At 35.2% G+C, this 27,693-nt stretch overlaps 1 protein-coding gene across 2 annotated transcripts; it reads right to left on the bottom strand.

The window, feature by feature from the left end:
* Positions 1 to 7,410: 7,410 nt before the first annotated feature.
* On the bottom strand, positions 7,411 to 10,317 carry IZUMO3 (IZUMO family member 3). Of its 2 annotated transcripts, XM_030816463.1 has the most exons (7): positions 9,850 to 10,317; positions 9,638 to 9,712; positions 9,398 to 9,487; positions 9,165 to 9,182; positions 8,628 to 8,708; positions 8,100 to 8,190; positions 7,411 to 7,824 (listed from the first exon to the last, which is right to left on the bottom strand). In XM_030816463.1, the coding sequence occupies exons 1-7, from the start codon at positions 10,073 to 10,075 to the stop codon at positions 7,686 to 7,688; spliced, it is 720 nt and encodes a 239-aa protein (XP_030672323.1). In that variant the 5' UTR covers positions 10,076 to 10,317; the 3' UTR covers positions 7,411 to 7,685. The 2 variants fall into 2 exon arrangements, with proteins under 2 accessions (XP_030672323.1, XP_003264301.2); XM_003264253.2 differs by lacking the exon at positions 9,165 to 9,182 and having other exon boundaries at positions 7,672 to 7,824; positions 9,850 to 10,096.
* Between the last annotated feature and the right edge of the window lie 17,376 nt (positions 10,318 to 27,693).

The following is a 27,693-nucleotide window of genomic DNA, read 5'->3' as shown; positions in this document are numbered from 1 at the left end:
AATTGCAGTAGATTGTGCAGATAGAAGAGCACCCATTTGAAAAAAAGAGTCCATTATTTTTCGAGGTTCTGATTATGGCCATTCTTGCAGGAGTAAGGTGGTATTGCATGGTAGTTTTAATTTGCATTTCACTGATCATTAGTGATGTTGAACATTTTTTTCATGTTTGCTGACCATTTGTATGTCTTCTTGTAATAATTGTCTATTCATGTCCCTAGCCCACTTTTTGATGGGATTGTTTTTTTTCTTTATAATTTGTTTCACTTCCTTCTAGATTGTGGATATTAGTCCTTTGTTGGATGTATAGATCGTGAAGAATTTCTCCCACTCTGTGGATCGTTGGTTTATTCTGCTGACTGTTACTTTAGCTCTGCAGAAGCTCTTTAGTTTAATTAAGTCCCACCTATTTATCTTTGCTTTTGTTGTATTTGATTTTGGATTCTTGGTCATGAAGTCATTGCCTAAGCCAATGTCTAGAAGGGTTTTTCTCATGTTAACCTCTGGAATTTTTATAGTTTCAGGTCTTAGATTTAAGTTCTTGATTCATTTTGAATTGACTTTTGTATAAGCGGAGAGAAGAGGATCCAGTTTCATTCTCCTCTCTGTGGCCTGCCAATTATCCCAGAACCATTTGTTGAATAGGGTGTACTTTCTCCACTTTGTTTTTGTTTGCTTTGTCAAAGATCAGTTCTGGGTTCTCTCTTCTGTTCCATTGGTCTATATACCTACTTTTATAGCAGTCCCAGGCTGTTTTGGTGACTATGGCCTTATAGTATAGTTTGAAGTCAGGTAATGTGATGCCTCCAGATTTGTTCTTTTTGCTTAGTCTTGCTTTGGCTATGCAGGCTCTTCTTTGGGGGTTCCATATTGTAGGATTGCTTTGTCTAGTTCTTTAAAGAATGATGGTGGTATTTGGATGAGAACTGCCTTGAATTTGTGATTGCTTTTGGCAGTATGGTCATTTTCACAATATTCTACCCATCCATGAGCATGGGATATATTTCCATGTGTTTTTGTTGTCTATGATTTCTTTCAGCAGTGTTTTGTAGCTTTCCTGGTAGAGGTCTTTCACCTCCTTGGTTTGGTATATTCCAAAAGTATTTTATTTTTAAATTTTGGCAGCTATTGTAAAAGGGGTTGAGTTCTTGATTTGATTCTCAGGTTGGTTGCTGTTGGTGTATAGCAGAGATACTGACTTGTGTACATTAATTTTCTATCCTGAAACTTTGCTGAATTCATTTATCAGTTCTAAAGCTTTTTGGAGGAGTCTTTAGGGTTTTCTAAGTATAGCATCATATCCTGTTGGCATGGATGTGGTGTAAAGGAAACACTTCTACACTGCTGGTGGGAATGTAAACTAGTACAAACACTGTGGAAAACAGTGTGAAGATTCCTTAAATAACTAAAAGTAGAACTACAGTTTGATCCAGGAATCCCACTACTGGGTATCTACCCAGAGGAAAAGAAGTCATTATATGAAAAAGATGCTTTGTACATTCATATTTATAGCAGCACAATTCACAATTTCAAAAATATGAAGCCAGCACAAATCCCCATCAGAGTGGATAAAGAAAATGTGAGATATATATAAAAATATAAACGAAGGAACACTGCTCAGCTATTAAAATGAATGAATTAATGGCATTCATAACAACTTGGATGGAACTTGAGATTATTATTCTAAGTGAAGTAACTTGGGAATGGAAAAACCAAACATTGTATGTTCCCACTCATAAGTGGGGACTAAGCTATGAAGATGCAAAGGCATACTAATGATACAGGGGACTTTGGGGACTTGGGATAAAGAATGGGAGGGGTTGAGGGAAAAAAGACTACAAATTCGGTTTAGTGTATTCTGCTTGGGTGATGGATACACCAAAACCTGACAAATCACCACTGAAGAACTTACTAATGTAACCAAATACCACCTGTTTTCCCCAAACTTATGGAAATAAAAAATTTTTAAAAACCACATAGTCCAAAGCTGATTGGAATTCTTCATTATTCTAACTCAAAATCAGCATCATCTCAAAGTCATTGAAAGGAATAAGTTTGCGTAGAACGGGTTGGATTTTGGAGTATCTTAATATTGTAAGTATCTTAATAGTTATTATCTTGCTGGCTTCGCCTCACAGTCCAATTAAAGTTTTATTTTGATTTTGCCATAATGTAATGATCTTTAGTATTCTGTCATTGGTCTGTATCTCTTCTTCACCAGCCTCTAGCTAGGTGACCTCAGTCATATTTTGAGCTTTGCTATTTATTGTGTTCTAGTGCCTTTGAAATGTGTTTCACTGGCTATGTTCATGTATGTAAGTCCAAACACTGAAGGCATATCTTTTTAAATATCCCAGCAGGATTCATACTTAATATTTCAAAACTGAACTTGAACCTTTTCTGTGAAACTTACTTGTCCTCCTGTACTTCCTATTGAAGGACACAACCAAATAAAAAGATTTAAACTGGAAGAAAACCATAGTTCCACCATCAAGGTAAAATCAGTCAACATGTTTTATTTTACTCTGGGCTTTTCTCTAAGCATGGCATTTGTTTTCAATTGTGTTCATACAATTTTCAAATTTTTATTTTTGTTATTTATTTTTGTAGATATGGGGTCTCACTATGTTGCCTGGGCTTGTCTTGAACTCCTGAGCTCAAACAATCCTCCCGTCTCAGTCTCCCAAAGTGCTAGGACTGCAGGTGTGAGCCACTGTGCCTGCCCCTGACTCATTTTAAAATTTATTTAAAGAATATTGACATTTTTTTGGTGGAGGGGTTCTTTTATCTTCCAATGTTGGTATTGGTAATTTATACTTTTATTTTAAATAGCCCTTTTGCCCAAGTTTTAAATATTTTTGCAATTTAGCTTAAAAGAGTCTGTTAAGATATAAAAACAAATCTATCTGAAGTTTTGCTACTTTTAAATTTGTTTTATAAAAAATATCTTTTAAAAATTTTGTTCAGTGTGGATGAAAACTTTATTAGCATTCAGTGTTAGTTACCTTTTTATGCTTAATATTTCATTTTTGATATAATCTAATGTTCCCTTTTTGTACATGCTTTGAGTTTAGTTTGTTCTTTTTCTATCTGCTTAATTATTCTTATTATTATTTTGTCGGAGTTTTGTTCTTGTTGCCCAGGCTGGAGTGCAATGGTGCAACCTCGGCTCACTGCAACCTCCTCTGCCTGGGTTCAAATGATTCTCCTGCCTCAGTGTCCCAAGTAGCTGGGGTCACCACCCCCAACTAACTCTGTATTTTTAGTAGAGACAGGTTTTCATCGTGTTGGTCAGGCTGGTCTCGAACTCCTGACAAGTGATCCACCCATCTAAGTACTGGGATTACAGACGTGAGCCATTGCACCCGGCCGTTCTATCTGCTTAATTTAAATAGCCTGTTCAATACATATACATATATGTATATAAATATATAAATACGTATTTTAAAATCTTTTTGATATATGTGATTAGAATGTTATATTGTTAAATGCATAGTTAGCACATTTCACAAGATTTGATAGGTAATATTTTTATTGTTTTTTAGCTGTAAGTATTTTATAATTTGCTTTATAGATTCATTTTTAATTCATGAATTATTTAGAGATAGAATTTTTCAGTTTCCAATATATACATAATAAGGGAATATCCTTTGTGGTTTTAATTTTGTTGCTCATGGTCTGAATGATTGTTCTTTATGAGTTCTTTGGAATTTGTTAAAATTTCCTTTTTGGCCTATGTATTAGATCAGTTAATGCTAGTTCTAAAAGTATCAGAAGCTTAATCAAATAAATATTTTTCACTCATGAAATCTAAAACAAATGCTCCAACTAAGAGGCATCTTCAGGATTCTAAGATATTCCTGTATATTGACATCCTACCACTAATCAGGGAAGAAAGAGGCTGGAGGATTGTCCCTTAAATTTAGATGCTCCCGAAAATGTTTAATACACTTTTACCCACATTCCACTGGCCAGAATTCAGCTTCATAGCCCATCATACAGTAGGGATGACTGAGAAATGTAGTTTAACCATGTGTCCAAGAGGAAAGGGATGTAGTTAGGAGAAAACCAGCTGGTGTCTTTCAAGCCATACATGTTGTTAATTTTTATATATGTTCCTTCTTCACTAGAAAGAAGAAAAATCTGTGTACTAGCTGAGTATGTGGTTTAATGCATCGTGTCATTTAAAGTTGTTCATTGTGTTCTACAAATTATAGTCTTATTAATATTTTTTCTCTTGATTTATCAGATTCTAAATGAGAGGACTACACTTTCCCATCATGATTGTGAAAATCTTTTTCCTTTTTTAAATCAGAAGACTATATTGTTAGGCTCATATGATTTCATATTATATTATCACATTATTCTTGTTAATGTTCTTTGGCTTAAATTCTCTTCTGGCTAATATCAATAAACACCTGCTTTATTTTGGGTAAGTTTTGCTAGGTATTCTTTAATTTCACATTTAGCTTCTCATGTTGTTTTAGGTTGCTATCTTACAAGTAGCCTATAATTAGATTTTAAAATATCCAATCTAATGGCTGATATTCTGATTGATATATTTACTTCATTTACATATTTATTATGCTTATTGTGTTACATTTTGCCCTGTTTATTTGTTTCTTCTTTCTTGTTTTTATTGAATCAATAGGATTTATCCCCTCTTTTTCTTCTTGGAATTGTTGATGTCATATATTGTATTTTCATCCCTAAAGAGTCACACTCCAATATTTCATAACAAAGAATAAAGGTATCATATGTATGCATGTACATGTATGTATGACGAGGACCTTGGCATCTACTGCTTTTGTCTAAACTCCCTTACTTATCTTTCATCCACTTTTAGTTTCCTTTTTCTTAAGGCATGTAATTATCTCCCCCTAATTTTTGGACACAAAACTTGTTTGATTTTATAGTCAATATTTAATCATAATATTAATATGGTTTGTTTTATTTTGGCAATTTTGCTTCTCTTTCTGTTCTTTTACATAAAATTGAATGTCACAAAAAGAGATAACGAGATTATTAACAGAGCTAAGCAAGATTGAAGGAGAGAACATTTTTCTTCCTTGTGACAGTTTCCTAGGTACTTTCTTATTTTCTAAGGTATTTCTTTTTCTGGTTCCTGGAAAATCTTTTGTATATTCGGAGATGACGAAGACAAAGAAATGATATTACTGATAAGGACTGAACTAATTTATTATAAAATATAACCAGTTCATGAAGGGTTTTAAGATTCAACCATCTCAAGGCAGTGATATTATGTAAAGAAACTTGAACATTAAAATTCTTCTCCATAGGACTAGAATTTTTTAACCTCAAAGTAACCATAATGGGTGTTCTAATATAATTTCAGGTTTTATGAAATAATCCCAATATAACAATTTACAGTTTTCTTAAGAGTTAATGTTTTAACTTTCTCTGCATTTGCTGTTTACAGACTTACAGTTATATAGTGATTGAGTTCTCATTCTTTTTAAAACAATAACTATGTTGTTATTCAGGACTGACTTAAGATTCTTACAAATACACTGTAATTAAAAAAGCAAAATGATTGGTACTAATAGAAAAGAAAATAGAAAATATTTGTTTTGGATAGAAATATGACTGAATATCTAAAAAATGCAAGAGACTTTAAAATTTAAAAACAAATTTAAGTAGTTGGTATAGAGTGAATATGTGAAAATAAATGGGTTTTTATTTTATGTGATATGGGTAAAAAGACCTAGAGTGGTTAGATGTATAGATAGATAAAATAACCCCTTAAATATTCAACTGTCCAATGATAGCTTTGGGGAAAATATATCTGCAAAAGAGATGCTAGAGCTAACATTTGTTATGGAAGAACCTCTTTTAAATTGACAGAAAAAATTTTCAGATTAAAATTAGCAGAGTATATGAATAGGTAACTCACTGTGGGACTAATTCTAATGGCACTGAATCCTATGTTAAGATGCTGACACACTAGAGAATATAAGTCAATTGATTATCGTATTTATCAGACTGCAAAACTTAAAAGAGCTGTATTACCTGTTGCTGGTGGGGGTGTAGCAAACATGAACAATTGGTTGTTACTGATATACATGCAAATTATTACATCATTTCTGTCACAGTCATCACATTTCAAAGTACATATAACTTTCATTTTGATATCACAATTCTGTGACATTATTTCTTATAAATAAAAGTATTAGTAAGTAGAGATATATGTACACAGATATTTACTGCAGCATTATTCATAGTAATAAAAAGGAACATTAAGAGATTTCCCATCAGTAGAGGAATATTGGAATAATTATGGTGCCCCCATACTATGGTGTTGTACATAACTACCAAAATAGTGAATTAGACTTATATCACTTACACAATATAAAGACAATAATTAGGACTGTGAATTAAGTTAATATATCTCAACAAGATATTTGAGGAGATGAACGTTAAATCACTGGGAAATGGTAGATGCCTGACAAACACTCTTATCTGGGAATTTTACATGAATTTCAAATTTAGCGCTTGAGAGATATTTGGGTTCAGATCCTCATCAAATGCATTCTCATTTATCTCATTATTATAACGGCAACTATAAGCAAGCACTGAGAGATCTATATGTGAAAGATATACAAATACCTGTACCCACCCCTGAAGCAGGACTCTCGAAACTATTTCCTGCTGCCAAATGATGGTTTTTATCTTCTAAAATAAGTTCCGGAATAAAAGGAAACAACATACGGTGAAAAGGTCATGAATTTTACAGTTCACCAGGCATCAGCTTTATTTCAGGCTTTGCCACATACCAACTGTGTAATGAAGAGTATATAAAGACAATAAAGCCACAATTATCTCTCCATTAATGTGTCATAACTATATGCTGATAGCTGTCAATACCAATCAAATGGTTTGGATGATCAGAGGTCAGCCACTAGAGGAGAGGAATTTGTCATTGCTTAGATTAGTTACCTGTGTGACCTTGAGTTAGAAATACTTCTGTTTATTCATCCCCAAAGCAGATATAATAGCAATGTTACCCATAGGGCTGTTGTGAGAATTCAGATGGATAACACACGTAAAGCACTATTTAGAGTGCTACACATACTAAAAAAGTATTCAGTGGAAACAACCAAAAATAATAAAAAAAATCATATCCAACGTGGCCTTGGAACATAGATCCGGGGGAAATAATTGGGGCAAACCTCACCTACTCAGGACTAATACTTTGGGCCTTTTTTTTTTTTTTCTGCGTGTGTGTGTGTGTGTGTGTGTGTAATAATGAAGATTAAGTGTTGTGTCTTATCAAGGAAAATTGTCCACCTTGAACCTAATGATAAATATGAAAAAAGTAACAAAACCATAAAATAAAAAGCCTCAGAAATGTGAAAGTTACCCTAGTTACAGCCATTAATGAGAGTTACTAATGATGCTTTGTTTATTATTATCCAGCATATTATCTTTCCCGTGCATTGCAACATACCAGCATTACTTTCTGTACAACTCTGGCCAAATTATTTACTCTCTGATTACATCTGTTGTCTCAGGATATCAATAAGCATTTTCATTAGAGAAACTCTAAGTTCCATTCCAGTTTTAAAATACTATGACTTTATGACCAAGAAAGGGTTTACCTCCCAGTTTTGTTCTTAGAGTCAACACTTAAGAGAATCATGAAAGACCTCTTGTCCGTGTTGATGTGTTTATTTTCTGAGTCTAAAGTCTTTCTCCTCCATCTCATCTATTTTCCCCATTAATTCTTCAACTTTCTTCACCATATATTCTTTTATTGACCTTCGTATTGCCTTCATTTTCCTCCGATGAAAGATGCAAAAGTGGAATCTAGAGTAGGAAAAGAAAATAATTGCAACTTCAATATCAGTAGCCCCATTCTTTAAGCCAATTATACAATTTTTTTTTTCCTTTGCTGGATACTTCACTATTTCCTTTTGTTCCAACTATTATCCCATCAAACTTTGCATTTTGTTCCTTTCAGTATCCCAGAATTTAAAATGACTTCTTTTGCCTTATTTCCACTTGGAGGAAGAGGCAATTTGGGCAGTCTCTTGGCAAAAGGAATATCTGACCCAGTGTTTATTTGGAGAGAAGAAACTCACAGTAACACAGCACTTCCCAGTATTACAGCTGTTGCCAGCAATATGAGAAATAGAGCAATCTCTCGATTCTCAGCCTTTCTTGGATCCTCATCTGGAAGGAGAAACAGGAAAATATGAAAGTGAGTTTTGGAGAAGAGAAATAGCTTGGGACATTTATTCAGAATAGAAAACTCTTTTAACCTCAGTTTGCCCTGTTTACTACTTCATCACTGTTCCATGGTTATTTTGACCTTTATTACTTTTAGTCTCCTAGGTTCTACAAAACTGATGCTGATAGCTGTCAGCAAAATTCTTCCCAGCCTAATTTCTTCATTCCAAGCCTAGCCTCTTCATTTTTCAGCCTTTCAGTTGATTCAGTGCCAAATTATTTATACTGGTCAAAATTTCGCCCAACACCCTAGCTCCATTTTGTAACACTATCATGACCTCCATTAAAGATGCTCAACAAATATGTGTTGAATAAATCAGTGAGCAACCCTGCTCCTTGATCCCTGTCCATTCAAAATTCCATACCACAATCTTTGTTACCTCCACAATATTCTCCTTTGAAGCACCTGTTGGTCATGCGAAGACACGTCCAACAATCAAGAATGGGACCTTCAACCACAACTGATAAACAGGAGAAGAAAGATAATCAGAAAGAGGGCATGGCACAAGGGTTCCTTAGTCATACATCAAGTGTGGAGGATTTGATCTCAAGCATTCTTAGGACTCTCAAGTTTGCATTGCTGTGAATTTCTTCCTTTAGAAATCAAGTTTCTTGATGGATCAAAATCTGTAAGTCTGATCTCCAAGAAAAAGCGGGAAAAGGATGCCTCGGCTTATACTGGCAATGGGTTGTAAACCATATGTTAGAAGACCTCCTATTACCTCAAAAATATGTGGGATGTCTGAGATTGCATGAGCTAGGTTTCGTTATCAGGTATGGTTGACGTTACCCCTTGTAACCACAGCTCTAGGTATTGGTTTCCCAGTGCAACATGTGGGAGAGATAGGGCCATACAGAGCAAAGGAGATGGGAAAATATGGGCTGAAACCTCAAGGCGTCACATGTACTGTACTCACTGCAATCTTCAGAACAAGCTAGAAGAGAATCAGAAAGTTCTAATGAGTTTAAAACCAGCTACAGTTTGCCATATTTATACCCAAGTAGTCTTTGTTTACCCTTTTAGTTCCAGTTACCTCTCCACCCATTCTAAATAACTCTATTATGAACTTGCATTTCTTTCTTCCCTCATCCTGCATTTTCAATTCCCTTCATATAACTTCAGTGCTGTTATATAGAAAGTTTTAATTACCAACTTCAGAGAAGTTCTTTAGTAATTCTTTCAGTTTGGATTCCAGGTTTTGGCAGACCTCGAGAAGCTTGCCTTGATAGATAAAGACACCTAAGAGGGAGTGGAAGGGGTGTCAAAAAATAGAAGTAGCTCTTCCCTTCAGAAGTTAATTCTGTCTGTTTTTATCTTCGTTTTCCCCAGCCAAATTTTCTGAGGCTTGCTTGAGCAATACAAACTTTTAACATTGAAACAGTACTTCACCTTTCCATGTTTCATTGCCCAGTTTATAAAATTCATTCTTCAGCCATGTTCTCAACTTAACAACCTGCCGAACAGCTAGAGAGGGAGAGTAAAGGTACATGTAGGGGAATAATTATATCTGTGCAGGAAGTTATGTAGACCCAGGTGTTCTCTTCCTTGCCTCCCTTCTCGGTTTAAGCCCCTAGACTCTCAGGAACTCAATCTTCCCTCACCCAACACCCGAAGCCTCTTGTCACTGTGGGAGACCTTGAAGCTTAAATCAATCAACTCCTTAATCTGCCTTTCAAGCAGCTGAGTTCGGCCAGGGACTTCTGAGGGTATCAGATTTTCCAGCAAGGAACCGATATCCTCTATAAATTTGGGGTCACACTCTAAACAGCCTTTGACTCCATGGAAGCCTGACAGGGGCAGGAGCAGGAATAACCACAGGTCACCCATTTCTTTCTTCACCCCCGCTCCCCAACAGCAGGTTGTCCTGGCAACTAGTTCACTTAGTTCCTTTTCCTTCAAAGATCCAAGGATGAGAGCCTGGTCCTGTATAGTCTGACTCCACTTCTCCCCCTGTTTCCATCCCACTATCAGGCAATCTCATTTCCTTAAGGATCTTTAGTTGTTTACTGACTGTTATGCTTCATTCTAGGAGAGGGAACTGCCAGCTGGGGAGCCAATACCTGAGTTCTGAGTGTAGAACACCAAGAGATAGAGAAGCCTTGAGCTCACACAAGCAGAGTTCTGTGCAGGGAGGTGTCTCAGAAAAAGTGTTTCTTTAGCCCTCTCCCTGGCTTGCTTCCTCATGAGACTCTTAAACCCCCTCCTGACCTTCAGAGATAAAGTTTATTACCAAAGATGGGTTATGGAAGTGATGCTATAGAACCTGAGAGATTGCTTAACTCAAACTCTACTTCTACATTAGAGGTAAGAAAAGCCAAGGATATTGAGTTTCTTGCGGGTCCCAGTCCCTACTGGTGGCAGTATTGTTAAGAATAAAGGAATGAGCATTTATCTAGAATAATGTTTGGTAATTTTAATAGACAGTAACTTATATTTCAGGCTACATTTGTCTCTAGGATGATTTTCTAGACATGATTTGTAATTTTTTCTTTTCCTTTTCTTTTGTTTTCTTCTTTCTTTTCCTTCCTTCCTTCCTTTCTTTTTTTTTTTTTTTTTTTTTGAGATGGAATTTCACTCTTGTTGCCCAGGCTGGAGTGCAATGGCATGATCTCGGCTCACTTCAACCTCTGCTCCCAGGTTCAAGTTATTCTCCTGCATCAGCCCCCCTGAGTAGATGGGATTACAGGCCTGTGCCACCATGCCCGGCTAATTTTGTATTTTTAGTAGAGATGAGGTTTCTCCATGTTGGTCAGGCTGGTCTTGAACTCCTGACCTCAGGTGATTCACCCGCCTCGGCCTCCCAAAGTGCTGGGATTACAGTCGTGAGCCACTGTGCCCGGTGATTTCTAATCTTTTTATAGCATTCTTCTTATAGAGAGTGTGGAGTCACATACTAGAAACAATAGTTGAGGAATATAGAGTGATGAATCCAATAATGTTCAGATCCTTTAACAAGTGCCAAGTGCATTCTAAAATACTGAAAAAGTATATAATATATAAGAACATAACAGTTATCATGGGCTTCCCTCTCAGACCACCTACAAGGAAGATGTCCAAATAAACATGTTCTCCCTTCAGTGGCCCTTTGAATAAAAATATTCTGTGTCATTTGAATAAATTAAGGTTGCTTTTCAGACTCTTAAAAGCACTAGTTAACTCTTTTGTAATATATTGCCTGTATGGCTGTGACCTCCTGGAAACCAGGAAACATTGGCAATCTACAGGGTTAGTGGTAGAATTTATATTTAAGATATGGGGTGATCACAGTGGAATGTTGTGAGGGAAGTTAAAAGAATTACCATTACTTATATGTCTACCACGTCTACCATATGTCCATGTGACAGACATTGTGCTAAAGATTTCAGATAGTCACAAATTCTCATGGCGCAGCAATCCTTTGGAGATTGTCATTTCTATGTTACAGGTAAGAAATTGATGCTCAGAGATGTAAAAGAATCCTCGCTGGAAGAATAATTTAAGAGTATGAGTTCAGGGTTCAAGCTCATGTCTGTCTGATTCCAAACCCTATACACTTTACTGCCTCTCAACAACAACTTGCTGAGATAACACAGAAAATGATCTCTTGGAATTTGATAAGTCAAAATATGAAGGCCAATACAGATTTCTTGATTTATGCTTTAAATTAGCATCTCTGTGCTCAGATTTTTTTTATTCCCTTGGCTAGATGATCTCATTTTTAGAGGATTTCCCAAAAGATTTTCACATGCTGAGGTCTGAAGGCAAGTGAGCTAATGGGATTAAATTAACTCTAGATACTAAAGTTGAAAACTTTGGCAGAGAAGTGGCAAGGTATGAGAACAAACTGTGCTTCAAGAAAAGAGGTGCGTTATGAATATTTTCCAGTCAATGATCCATACCTTCACTTGGACAGTTCAAAGAGTATCCTCTGACACATTACTGAATAATTCAATGGCACATTACTTTAACCCAGACCTAGAGGTCCATCTATCATTTTTATCATTGTCTCACCCTTCCAGCTTAAATTTCAATCAGGTTTTTAGAACGAGAGAAAAAAATTGGCTTTTGGATAGTCTTAGAAAGGCTGGAAAAAGGCAAGTCACTTATTAAGACAGATAGAACTTGTAACTGAAAGAATGCATATATCCCATGTAAAAGGAATAACAAGGAAGGAAATCTCAGTCTCATGGAGTAAACAGTAGAAAGATAACACAATGTGCTAATGGTAAAGGCAGAGGTACACATTCGAGGTTTATGAGAAAACAGAACAGTACTAGCTAAGTTTAGCGAAATTTTTATAGAAAGGCTGGATCCAGGAGTCTAGAGACAGTAATTAATATATCATGATGAGTGAGAATCCAATAGTGTTCAGGAACCTTAAGGGGGAACACTCTGAAAGTACTGATGGTGAAATGTATAACATAAGAAAATAACCACAATTATCATGGGATAGCACTTTGAATTTCATAAACGTAAAATATTTGAGCTTTGGGAAAGAAGAGCTGTCTGGAAATTGATTAATAATATAATGATCACATTACTTAATTAAAATAATACCTGTGTCTGGGAGGCAAAAGGCTAACACCCAAATCCTAGAATAATTATATTAGTATATGGTTTGGCTTGGCAGGAAGGGCTATGATTTATAGTCAGCACAAATCTGAGACTAGCTAGCTAAACTCTGTTTAATATAGTATAAGAGACAAATAATGGCACACACATTCATAATATTTTTATCGACTACATAATGACCCATTTGTGGTTCTAACGTAGATATTCATGGGTACTTGTTTTTATACGAAAAGACTAGCAATTAAAGAGTCCCTCCTTTAAGGGCTAGAATCAGTTATTTGGTACCATTTGGCCTTTGTTACAAATCACATAAAGTACTGAGGTTTGAAATTTGAAGAACAGTCCCCGGAGTGTGATATTCCCCTTCCTGTGTCCATGAGTTCTCATTGTTCAATTCTCACACTCTGGGGACTGTCGTGGGGTTGGGGGAGGGGGGAGGGACAGCATTAGGAGTTACACCTAATGCTAAATGACGAGCTAATGGGTGCAGCAAAACAACATGGCACATGGATACATATGTAACAAACCTGCACATTGTGCACATGTACCCTAAAACCTAAAGTATAATAAAAAAAATTAAAAAAAAGAAATTCGAAGAACAAGTTTCATAAAGAGTAAGATTTTTACAGAAATTCTCCCCTTCCCATGGTAGATCTGATTTCTCAGATTTATTAACAAAAATAATCCTTATCCTCAGGCTTCTTATAGCCATTTTTCTGATGGATTATTTATGCCGTTGAGCTCTGCTCTATTTCCCATCCCTACCTATCACTTCACAGGATTCCTTAAAAGTTTGGCAAATAATCTAGATACCTTTTATAGTCAGATGCAGTTAACTACATTCCTGACTGTAATCTGAGATTAAGAACCCATTACTTGACATTTGGCCATGTTATAAGCTGTATTTCTAGGTAGCGTAATAATCATATTTGAAATAATTACTATATACCAGACATTCCACATGTAGAATAAGTTTGATTTTCTATATACCTCTCCATTTATATTCCATTGTCATCAAGCTAATTTATCTCCACATATTTCGCTTATCCTTTAGGAATAGTCATAAGGGTGGGTAAATTATAGGGTAGACTAGAAGATTTACAATGAATCTTTGACAGGAAATGAACTAAAAAGCTAATCACATCAAGGCAATCGTGGGAAGAATGAGGGGAGAAGGGTAGCAGAAGCAGAAGATATGTGTCACAGCTTATTTTCTCTCTATACTAGAAATGTTGAGTAAAATCCTCATATCCCATGAGCTTTTGCCCTGTTCCCTTTAAGGGCTTTTTACAGGATAGGTTAATAGAAAGTGCTCCTGAGATGATGTCGGTTCCTATGTGGCATGGAATGTCTAAGATGCTTTCACTGGCTGCTGGGGAAGGATGTACAACTCAACTCAGGATCTGACTGGCACCTTTGCTGGCATATCACCAATGCTTCAGGTAAAGGGACCCTGTGTAACAGCTGGAGAATGGACCTGGTACCAGGGTCAGGAAAGGAAATAGAGTCTGCAGCAAGCTTCAGGGCCTTGATGGGCCAAATCATTAGGAAAGACCACCAGTTACTGATGCAGCTGAGAGAAAACAGGTCCAAAGTGCCCCATGTGCAGAGTTTCTCAACAAACACTATAAATCGATTCAGAAATGGTATTAGGTAAGGTTATATCTTCACCTTAGAAGATACCAACAGACTGTCAAAAACTAAAACACACATTAGTGGAGAAATTTAGTGCACAATTTACTGAGAGGGGAAAAAAATCAGGAGTTTTTTAAACCCCTCTCTAGAAGGAGAGGGAGTCCATGGTGGTTATATTTACTACATTTTAACCCGCTGCATAGGAAGGATTGAGTCCATGACTGGACTTGTAGTTGGTTAAAACAAGCCTGGATTTTGGTGATTGTGAAAGTGTTTTAACCTGGCTCAAGAAGGTCTAGGATCCCAGAGTTACTCAGACTTCATAGTTTCTTATCAATTTCGGGAGGTTAGAGCTAGTTGGCATGAAACATAACAGTTTTGATATGTTGTAGGCAAATGCTACTGTAAGTGAAAAACTTTCTTCTACATGCGACACATCCAAGGCAATGACCCCTCAACCACACAGTGCCATGAGGTAACTTCAGCTCCTACCTCCCCATTCTTACATCCTGTTTGGAAAGAAATGAGGAAAAATGTGAAAGAAGGATTCTTCCAAAAGAAATGTAGTTATCTAAAAAAAAGTGTTTAAATTATTTGGTGAGATTAGGCTTATTATATTATGCTAATATTGCTTTTTATTTTTTACCCAAGGAGGTGAAAAGATGTTCAGAGAAAGCTAAGACCAATAGACTATGAGGAAGCTATGTCTCTTTCGTGTATCTGAGAGCAGTGTGAAAAAATGTGTGACCTTGCAACATAAATGTCATAATATTCTCAAGACAAGCTTGCGTGACTATTTCCATTTTATAAAACACAAGCCTGATGTTTGGAGCCATTAAAAGACTTGTCCAAGTTCACACACTTAGTAAGATAAAGATTTTGGGTGTTGTAACACAAATTTGTCTGCCTTCAAATCCATGTTCTTTCTAAAACACCAAAATTTTTTTCTGAAGAGAGTTAATCCAAGGTCACATCATCATTGCCTCAAAGTAGCAAAATAGGTATTCTTATGAAGTTATATATGAAAAAAAGAAAGATGTTGTGTTCTTTTCATTCAATTATTTAAAAATTATGGGGTCTTTAATTCAACCATCTTTTAAAATTCTTTTTTCCATTCCTCCCAATTATTTCTATAGAGGAATTGCCTGTTGATTAAAGTACATAATTTCTTTAATAATACATATAAAAGATATAGATATTAACCTAGTTTACCATAAATAAATACCAGGTACATGCAGCATTTCTCCTTTCCTACCTTCAAAAGGAAGAAAAATACAATAATAAAACCAATAATGAGAACCCAGTAGCCAATAAGAAGTAATTTCATTGAAAAAAAGTCTATGTCAAATAGTGTTTTATATTTTTTACATGCATGATCTTATAAAATCCCTATTCTAAAAGGCTGGTCCTATTATACCATTTAGAGATGAGAGAACTGAGACTGAGTGGTTATTTTCAACCAGACCGTAGAGCTCTCTGGCAGTAGAGCATGGATTTGTATGGTTTTGAATGATTCCCTATTTATTTTCTTTAAACCACCAAATTCTCAGTTTTTAGTAGCCAAGAGGAAAAAAGGTACCCTTTCCCTGTACGTAATGAACTGGCTTATTTCTGATAAGCTTGTACTTAGTAGGTGAGACATTGTGGACTAATATATGGCACTAGATTCCATTTTAATTTTGATCTTTGTAGGAACAGATCTCTTCGCAAAGTGTAGAGTCAAGGGGGTGAACTCTTAGTTGAATTTGAACTTAATGGTTACCACCCTTCAAAAACTAATTTTATTGTTAACTTTTTTTTTTTTTACATTATACCACTTTTCTTTAGTATAAAATTTTGCATTTGGACCTTTCTGTATTTTCAGACTTCTATTTGTCATCTTGTTTTGCAATATTAATTAGGATAGTGTTCTCTTGATTCTTTCTAATATGCTAAGTATTTTTTGTGTAATACAACCTGTCTTCAAACTACACCCGTAGGTGTTGGCCTATCTATAAGATCATTGGAAATTTAATCAAATTCCGTTATATCTTGCAGTGTCTTCTGAAAAACAGCCTCAACAAAATTTGCCATCTACCTATTTACTAACATGAATGAGGAAACCAAAAAGGTCAACGGTGAGGCAGGAAGGTTTCAGTTCAGTGGAGAAAAGAAAATCTTGGTGAAATGTCATTAACTTCCATATTTGGAATAAGCTATAAAAGGTGTGGAATCTCCATTCCTTCAATCCACAGTCAGTGTTGGGCAGTCCTCCCTCAAGGTTTGGGCTTTCCTGAATTGGAGGTCCTCCTAGCTGACATAGCTGTTACAGTATTTAGAGTATTTAGAGAATGATACCATGAAAAGTTTCTGATTTATATTATTTTTTAAATTTAATGCAAGTATAACAGCAGATATTATATGTATGTTTAATTTTTTTGAAAAATGAAAATTCTGGTATTACATATACTAGATGAAAAAGGAGTTTGTCTAGTTCTACACATTATTAAGTCATTTTTTGCCTAAACATATTCACCAAGATGGATTCTAAAAAACATTACAAATCAGTTTTTATTAAGTAGTAAGAGGTATATTTTCTAGAAAAATATAAAATGGTTTTCAATTGCAGCTATTTAAGAATTTCACTGTAAATACTTCATCAAATTCTTTTGCTCTGATGCCTTAAGAAAAGACCTTGACAAAGCATACATTGACCACTTTTTATTTTTGCCAAGTTTAGCTCTATGTCTGAAGGGCAGATGCGATAAATTGGTCATACATTATCTCATTTGCAGTCTGAGTTTTATGAGCTCCCATAAAACAATTACCATATACACATTTTACAATAAATGAGCAAACAAAGTGGCTGCAAACAATATGGAAAAGTCAATAATTAATTTCAGATTTCCAAATGTGACAGAGACAAGGGAGCTTTCTCTTCTTTTCAAAAGGCAAGATTTCTTTGTTAGGAATATGCAAGCATGTTAATTCATTACTGTGTGGTTTCTCTTTTTCCAAAGCTTGTCGAAGGTCTAATTTATGTGCAAGACTGAAAGCTGTTTAAACGGATAATATGCCTCCTTCATGAGAAATACCACCCCTTTATGCTCCATTAAATTCAGACGTTGACTCTATAAGCTACGTACCAATTATTTCTTTCCAGAAACAGCAAAGTAGTTTTTTTCTGCAAGGGACAACAGATTATTGTAGGCTGCTATTAATCTCCACATAGTTCACAAAATACACAGGACACTAGGGAGAAAACAATCACGTTGCTATTTTAACATTTGCAAAATGCTATGTGGAGAGGAAATAAAAAGAAGATGCTTGTCTGATTGCAATACTCCTTTATTATTTCAAATTTCCCAAATATAGAAAAACTCTTAATGACCTGCTGATGTTGAAGCATGTCTGTGATAGACACAGAAATGAGTCTTTATCTGGTTGACCTTTGTTTTCTCCAACATGTATGGCTGACAACTGCACAATCCAACTGCATGAGACATTGGTAGGATGTGAGAGTGAGTAAAAATGCCCATTAAAATGCTAAAATAAATTATTATACAACAACAGCATTGTTGAGTGCAATGATAATGGAACAATTCTCATAGTAAAACCAGAAAAATATACCACTACTTCAGTATAACCTGCTATAGGTTAGAATTTAATATGATGGCACTGAATTATTTTTAGGGGAGTGAATTACCCTAAGTAGCAGAGCTGTTTACAAAACTATTGACACTGATACTAGCCCATGTATGAAAATCCAAGGATTATCTTAATAATGAGAAGTCAACATCTTACTTTTAAAAATGTATGACTTTATCCAGTCAAAAGTATTTAAGTGCCTACATTTAACTTACATACAGCAAGTATTTATTGAGCACTTATTATTTGTCAGAAACCATGCTAAGTAGCAACAATAGAAAGAAGATGAGAGAGAAATACCTCTGCTACAGCATGCAATCAAGTGGAAGGTTGATATTTTAATCTAAACATTTTTTTAATGTGTTGAGGTGGCTTTTTTCCCCAAGCATTCGTTTTTGTTACACACATATACACACACACACACATACACAGAGATTATGTATATGCATATATATGTATATATTTATTTTAAAAAATTAACAGTCTTCATGTTTCTGAATGGGAATTTTGTTCCATTCCAAACAAATCGGGAAAGTTTTGGCTGAGTTGGTCCACAGATCAAAGGGTGACTTAGGTCAGTTAATACATTCTATTCCTCCAGAAACTGCATCAAGAATGGGTATGTAAGCCAATCATAGCCCATGAGATACTGGCAAATATTAATGGAAGCTTTAGGGAAAACAAACAAAAATCCACACTGTCTCCTTTGTAGGAGTTACCAGAGAAAACTCTGACTGTTTTCCCGAACCTCCTGGTGTGAAAATGTGAACACTAAAGCCGCAACTGGCAGAGGCATGTTGGGGCACTCCTTATCTGTGGTTTATGAGAGCTGATTTTACAATCAATTCTGCACGTGGTAGCTTGAAACTGACCATGGTGGAAGAATTTACATCTCAAATCGCAGATGATACAAATAAAGGGTCTTTAAGTTTTTTCTTTCCTTTTTTTAAGGGAGGTGCAGATAGCCAGCTTACTATGAGTCCATAGTGTGGAGAAATATGGAGACTTAGTGTGAGAGCAGCAGAGAGTCATGAGACATTAGGTCTTGATATCATAAGTTGAACTACCAGATCAAGCTTTAGTAGAAACCTGCCCTAGCTCTGGAGTTTTCATTTAATGTGAGCATATAACTTCCTCACAAAATAACAGTTTCATGAACAATGTACATTATTTTTTGAAGGTAGAATACTAAAATTAGCATTACTCCAAGAGAATTCTTAAAAGCAAATTGAGGTTACAGAAAAAGACAGTATGTGTACTGGGAATCTTAAGAGAACAATTGGCAGTTTTGAAAATGTAACTCTGCCTCTCAAGGTACGTCTGGTGGACAGGCACTTAGGGGGTTGATAATTTGGAAAAAGCAGTTTAATTGTTGAAGACATGTGTTGCCTACAGTGGTAAAGGTTAAGTTGTTAAAATGTGGTATTGACCTGTGCACTGATTCCAATTATAAAATTTACGCCAGTCAAATTTGCAATGTACATTCCAGTAAAATTAAGTGTTGCCCCAGTAAAATTTGTAAATCCACATATGCCATTCTACAGTAATAACTAGCTAACTAGCCACTGAGCTTATAAACAGAGACAAAACAGAAGAAAATTCCAAAATAACAGTGTGGTCAAATTAGAATTTCTGTTTTAATATAACGGGGAAGTAGTGGAGGCATATAATTCTAATGAGGCAGAAATAAAAATGTAGTGGGTCTTAACACTAAAGAAATAAATTCTACAATATTTTGTCTAATGTGTTCAATGTCAAAAGGAAAGGAATTATACTTAAATTATGATACAACAATAAATTATTAATGGAGAAACATTGGTCCACATTTTAAAGCTAATTTTTATACAAGTTTACTGACAATATTAAGAAAGCTTGATCTTAATAATTTAATAAACTCCTGACATGTTTTGAGCACCTTTGTAAATACTATGCTTTTTAATTTTCATGGAATCTCCATGGACAAGGGTCTGCTCTACTCCATTTATTAAGTAAGAAACTGAACTTCCAAAACGAAACGTTACTTTTGCAAGCTTATGTGTCCTATGAGGGCAAGAGTTTGGGTCCAACTCCAATGCCCATAGTTTGCTGAATTAGATCACATTAATTAGACATTTTGATGCATATTTCATCTTAGCCCAATCAAATCAAAGTGAGATAAAAATTAAGGAAAAAACATATTTTTAGTTTAGTGAGATAAAAATTAAAGAAAAAATACATTTTTAGTTTTGTTTAGATAAAAGAAAACATGAAACAGTGGGCAAGCCATGGGACAGTTGAACTAATTCTCATACATATCGATGTTGAGTTCTAAAACAGCATTTGATGATAATGGTTAGTATAAATCTGGACGCTATTCCTCTGACCTGAATAGGTGCTTAGAAAATATTAGCAAGCTAGAGCAAAGGCCTAAATATGTGTCCAGACTCATCCAGTCTTTCAGGGGTGGGAAAATTGAGTTTTTTATTAAGGTGAAATAACCAATGTCTATCTCACAGCATCAAACACATGACTTAGACAGACAAAGGAATTTGGAAAAACAGCTTTGTCTGTCCCATCAAAATAGCTAGTCTTTTAAAGTAATAGCTGTGTAACCTTGGGGAAGTTAGTTACCCTTTAGAAACCTAAGGTTTTGCATCTGAGACTTGGGAAAAAAATATATACACGTACACATTATAAGGTCCTCATGAGGGTTAAACGAGATGATAATATGTTACCAAAAAGTACCTTACATTTATTAAATGTAAGCATTCATTAAATGTTAGTTGTTATTGATGTTATTTTTGTTACAAATAAAAGTGTTCTTCCTTTCTCATTTAGTAATTGTAAAACATTGCATAATTCACTGGGTCTCTTTAAGCCTTAGTTTATTTATAAAGATGGCTCTCGTATAGTATCATGTTAATCTTTTAACGTTGCTTTGAGGGTTAAAGTGTAAAATGCATATAAAAGTACAATAAGTCCTCACTTGATATTGTCAACAAGTTCTTAGAAACTGTGACTTTAAAATCCTTGAATAATATTTTTTTTTCAAAATTGTTTCATTCTAAACTTGAGCAGAAAAAATACTGGTTTTATTATGCTTCTTTTGCTTGAAGTCAGTTTCTAAGAACGTATCAACAAAGTTAAGTGAGGACTTACTGTATTTTAGAAAATATAATAAAAGAAGTGATATATTAACATCCTCACTAGGAAAATCCACTGGGTCTTCTCTCTCCACATCTCATTAGCCTCTGTAGCATTAGAGAGGAAGACTACCTTTTGCAAAATAGTATCATTCACTTTTTTCTCAATGACATGTCTGCACTTCTCTCTGTTCCTGTCTGACAGCTTTTTCATTTTCTTTACAGAATGCAATTTCTCTTTTGACCCCATAATTGTTAAATGTTCCACAGGGCTCCTCTTAATCCCCTTCTATTCTCATTCTACTGAATCTTAACTACTCCTGTGACTTTAATATCTAAATCTCTATCTATAGCCTATCCCTAGACCTACAACTATTCTAATCTTAACATGAGTTTTCCCAAATGGGGCTTGACAATGACAAAATGATTCGTGATCTTCAAAGTATATTGGATAAACTTTATAAAGCTATATGAAACACTATTATTCCACTAGATACTGATATAGAAGTAATTGAGCTGCAATATCAGATGCCATTAAAATGAGTGTTTATCACCATTCTTGGTTGAAGGCTTCTGGTAAGAAATAAGTAGCCTCTAAGGACAAACTAAGCAAATCCAGCCCAGTTAAGTTATGATAGAGATCATTCTGGAATTTATGGCATCTTTCTCTTCCTCATTCATTTGCTTCATCAAAAAATATTTATTTAGCACTAATTATGTCCAGAATACTAAGATTTTTTATAAGGAAAGAAGAGAAATGATAATAGGGCCTGAAGAAGATTATTGAAACTGTTCCTTGAACTAGCTTTAAATCTGGGGTTTACTATAGTGTGAATTACACTAGAAAACTGAGTCCCTTTGTAAGTGCTCCATTTGATAGTCTTGCTTCTAATTTTAAATCAATCTGAAAGAAAAAAGAAAAAATTAACTCCATCAGGTGGAAATTGTATATAAACCTGAATTGAAGAACAGATTTTCTTTTAAATTGGAAAACAATTCTTCTTGGGGAGTTAATTCTTTTCTACTTAGAAACTGGTAGTTTTATGTAAGATACGAAATGCAGAAAAATTAGATTGATATACAAATAACTGACCAGTCTTTGTTTTCTGATACACTAGATAAGTATTTTATTTTATGTATTCAAGGAATTAAAAGGTGGTTTACAAATAAGAAAAACATTCCTCATTTTAGGCTGTAAAACTCCCCAGACAGAAAAGATAATAGAAATTACTTCACAGAAACCAAACAACCTGATTTATTCAAATTATGAATTCCAAATGAGCGAGAATGCTAATTCTTGAGAAAATACAAACGTGGAATTTCTATATTTTTGATATGAATATGACATTGAGACTGCTTGTAATTTCCATTAGCAATGGGTAATATACTGCAAAGAAAGAGAAATAGGTTATTTTTTAAAAAGAACCCACTGAAAAAAATGTGAACAAAAAACCTAGGGAAATTAAAGATAGAAAATAAGCTTTATTGCTTAAGGAATAAGCATGGGAGACTGGGAAATTATTAGTATGGGGAAAAATTGAGGATAAGATATAAAACCAAGGTCATAGCTAATTATTAGTTGATTTGGAATCAATAAAATTTCCATGTGTAATTTTTTGGTTGCTGAAAACCTTAGTTATAACATTTGGTCTTATATTTAATTTAATCTTCATAATTCTGTGAAGATAGTATTTCTAATTCTCGTATATGAAGATAAAAAGTCAGGTTTATGAATGTTACAATGTTTGCTCATGTCACAGTGTTGGTCAGCAGCAGAAGTGAGATACAAACCCAGATCTGTCTGAGCTCTAAGCCTGTATTCTTTCCACTTTCCTATGCTCATCCTATTCCCTTTCTACAGAGTGAAGCAACATTATTATAAGGTTCTATATAATGCAATGTGATTTAACACTAACCAGTGATTTTCAACTTACAGAAGTTAATTTTGTGCTAATCCATTTAAAGTGACTCACTCCATCTTCCCCATGGCCTACACCACGTGTTAGTGGGACAGATGGTGTGAACTGAGGTCATTGAAGAATAATACTGATTGATTCATGTGGGGATTATCAAGATGTTATGACCTAAAAGAAAAATCAGTATATCTTTAACAAATTTTATGAGCATAATAAAATATAACTTGTATACTCAGATATTTTTCTTAAATGCATTTATGAAAATGTATAATTTTTTATCTTTATAATTGGCATGCTGAGATAATACTAGGATCATTTTAAAGATAGGTTTTTCATATATAGAATATTAGCATACTAATAGGCTTTATAGCATAAAAAGCATATTAGCATGGTTAATTCACACACTGGACGAACATATTCATTTAGTTTCTGTAATATGGTAAGCATTGAGTTAGGTGGAGTATATCAGTTAATGAAACAAAGCCCCTGTTCTGGCAGAGCTGAGTCTAATTACACAAGAAAATGAATTATTATAACTGAGAGAAAGGCCCTAAGTTACAAGAAGCTGGTTTTAGAACAGCACAAGAACTTCGCTTATACTGGAAACAGAAGGAAGTTTCTCATAATAGAAATAAATTTCAGCTGAAATCTGAAAAATTAGGCATAACTAAGGTAAAGAATTGTGACAGAACATTCCAGATAAAGGAGGAAGTACATGCAAAGGCCCAGAGGGAATACAGTTAATTCAAGAAACTGAAACAAACTTGACTGAGTGGAGGCAGAGAACAAAAAATAAGGCTATACTACACAGGAGAGGTTAAAGATTTTGATCTTTGGCCTAAGAATAGAGAGAGAGTTGATTGAAAGAGTTTTTGCAGCAGCTGATATTATCAGATGTAGGTTTGAAAAATTTGCTCAAGTTTCAGGCTACAAGACTTTTAAGGGTACCAGAGTGTATATAGAAAAATCAGTAGCCTTTTGAGCAGTAGTCAAGGCCAGAGAATGGTATATGGGACCCAAGGTATGGAAGTGGTGGCCATAAGACTAGATGAATAAAATTTGGATTTTGAACTATTACATGGGACTTTGTATTTTAACTAGTGAAATTAGGCTCTTCTGTGTCTGAAGTGAGTCGATGAAGTATGGATTACACTGAAGATTTTTCCAGGAAAGCAAGGAAAAAAAAATGCCTCTACCGTGTATATTTGACTGGCAGTCAAATGGGATGGAGAAAGAAGGAAGCTGCTTCTCATTGTACTCTATGACAGGTGACCAGTAAAGGGCACACACAGCGATAAATAACACTGAAAGAGGACCAGGTTTAGGAAGGCAGACTCAGCAGCACTGTAATATAGTGGTTGATAAACGAGTCTTTGGACCCAGCATGCCTGGGTTTAACTACTGGGTCTGAGATGTATTAGCTGTATGAACGTGGACAATTTATTTATACTTGTTGTTCCCCCTTTCTCTCATCTATAAAATGGAGAAGATTATGATGGTAACTACTTACCTGAAACATTATATAGCCCATGGCAAGAAGTTAATAAGTTGCTATTATAAGCCATTTCTGGATATGTTGAATTTTAGGTCATTTTAATTATCCAAAAAGGCATGGTGAGTAAATTTTTAGGTATATACATCTGAGTTCAGAGGAAAGGCCTGGACTGCAGATAAATTTAGGAGTCAATAGTGTTTAGATGGTAATTGAAATGGGACTAAATGAGATTGACTCCCTGAGAAAACACAGTGAAAACAGAAAAGGAAATAAAAAGGCTTTGAAGAACACTATTGTTTAATACCTGGGTAGGAGAAGGTGAGCCTTTTAAGAAGATTGAGAAAAAGTGGCCAGATGGATAGTAAGAAAACCAAAGAAGCTTGTGTCATGAGCACTAAGAGAAAGAAGATTGTGAATAACAGAGAAATGGTTACTACTGTCTGGTGTAAGGTCATGTAAGACAAACATTGAAATATGACTATTGATTTTAATTACTTGACAATCATCATTTAAGGTCAATAATGACCTTAGCAATGGTTGTTTATATGGAGTTATAGGATCAGATGCCAGAACATAGGAAACTGAAAAATAATATGGAGGTAAATAAATGAAAACAAAAAGATATCGTTCTTTTAAGTTTAATTGAAGGGAGAGGAGAGAAGCAGAATGGTTATTTAGGTGGGATTGAGGAAGAACTTTACTAATGAAAATAACTGATAGTTTCTTATAAGACAATGGGAAAAACCTCAAATTGATTCTATTTGGTTAATGGGCCACATATAATTCCAATTAGACAAATTAAGGATTGACAGTTACAAAGGAGTAAAATAGGTCATCAGAGTGTCCATATCGAAAAGACAGAATCTAAATAGTGATCTTACATTATCAATTTGGTCAGATGGTGATCCCTTTGGATAGTATACAGTAGGACAAGATACACACATCTGTCACATTCCAATGTCTTCATGGGTCAAGATCCCAGTCACCAGAAATACATTAGACTACCCTTATTCCTTACATAAAAGTGTACATGACAACCCTGATTCCTTGATTTCTTCATAAATTTCCACTTTCTTCTACCCCTTCCTTTATTGGTTAATCTTGACCTCATACCCCATACCCCATTGTTAACACTGACTCAGTCTTCATTTCTTTTGGCCTTCAGGACCTCCGGTGCTTTAGTAATTTATTTCTGTTTCATACTTTGGCATTTCCTGAAAGGTAGGCAATCTATTGTTACATATTTACAGAGTGCCTACTGTGTACCCAATGTCTTCTAGGCACTAGGATACGTCAGTGAACAACAACAACAGCAAAACAAAATCCAAGCCCTCAAGAAACTTACTTCTTGATGAGACAGAAAGATAAATGTATGTCTATATATATAAGTGCTTGAATAAATAATTAAAGATCACACAGTAGGTCAAATTTGTACACTTTTATGAGTGATTCTATGTCACTCTATATAGGAACTTTAGAAGAATTTTCCCCAGAATTTGCCTAGCAGCAATTATGCTATATTTTGAATATGAATGTGTAAAATTCCTCAAATTACATAGCAAAGTATCAAATGTTTACAGTTGAGTGATACTTACCTAATTTTACAAGTGAGATTGGAGCATCTTGCATGGTGTCTGGAATATACTTCTGATTGATTTGTGCCATTTGTTATGCTTCCAGGACTGTGTGTCTTTCCCCAGGACTATATGCCATTCCTCTTCCAGGACTGTGTGTCTTTCCCCAGGACTATATGCCATTCCCCAAGTGCCATTCAGGTAGTCTGACCTCTTACCAGTCTTGGGTTAATCAGCTTTGAGATGGTCATAAGATAATGATAAATCCTGAAAAAATATTTTTAATAGTTTTCGTTTGTCTGCTGCTACTCTATAAGTAGTAATTGGTAAGTTTCTGTTTTAAGTCATGTGTTATCCTGAAGCCAGTGGATAGTGGAGTCCATCTCATGCTACTAGGACTGATCATGTATTTTTAGATCTTCAGCAACCTTAAAAGACTGTGAGTGGAGAATGGGAAGAGATTGGGGGTGATAACTGTGTAAGCATAAATCCAATGTGTGAGCTGCTTGAGTGTACCAGTGTGTCAACGTGTAATTACAGAGTGATGAGCAAAAAGGAAACACTAAATATTGATTTTCTATATATGAGTCTTGATGCTGGATCTTGCTGCCTTTTACCTAAGTTCTTCTCATTTGTTCTCACCACCTCCCTCTAGCACTTAGTAATGGAATACTTGAAGCCATAGATATCTCAAGAAATAGAATATGATTTATTCGTCTACTCTTTCATTTCACACATTTTAACGGTCACCTATTGGGCAAGGTGTAATTTTCATGATATTCGGAATTCAAATATCGAAGGCACATTTAATGCATTCAAGTTTATTACAATTTAGTACATACAGGAAAATAAAAGGTTTTAATACATAGTGATAAATGAGAATGTAGCAAAATAGTTGGCAGTCTAAGCTCTGGAGTCCAACACAGCTAGGCTGGGAGTCTAAATGCCATCCCTTTTGACTATATAGCCTTGGGTAGTCATTTAACATCTGTGGGATACCAATAGTAATTGAGACCCAAAGATGCTGTAAATCTTAGATAAAATGACTCAGCTGGGCCGGGCGCGGTGGCTCACGCTTGTAATCCCAGCACTTTGGGAGGCCGAGGCGGGCGGATCACGAGGTCAGGAGATCGAGACCACGGTGAAACCCCGTCTCTACTAAAAATACAAAAAATTAGCCGGGCGTGGTGGCAGGCGCCTGTAGTCCCAGCTACTCGGAGAGGCTGAGACAGGAGAATGGCGTGAACCCGGGAGGCAGAGCTTGCAGTGAGCCGAGATTGCGCCACTGCACTCCAGCCTGAGCCTGGGCGACAGAGCGAGACTCCGTCTCAAGAAGAAGAAAAAAAAAAAAAAAAAATGACTCAGCTGTTTATCACAGTACCTGGCATGTAATAGGTCAGCCTGCATTTTTGTTGATGTTGGTGTTTATTTTTGTATAAGAATGGCATACACATAGTGATACTGGACAAGGGAAAGAGCACTGGAGGTGAAACATCCCAGAAGACTTTCTGAAATATTAACAGGA

Source organism: Nomascus leucogenys, chromosome 8 (genome assembly GCF_006542625.1).
Source record: "Nomascus leucogenys isolate Asia chromosome 8, Asia_NLE_v1, whole genome shotgun sequence".
Classification (NCBI taxonomy): Eukaryota; Metazoa; Chordata; class Mammalia; order Primates; family Hylobatidae; genus Nomascus; species Nomascus leucogenys.
The sequence above is the reverse complement of the archived record's forward strand: the minus strand, read 5'-3'. Positions and strand labels throughout refer to the sequence as shown.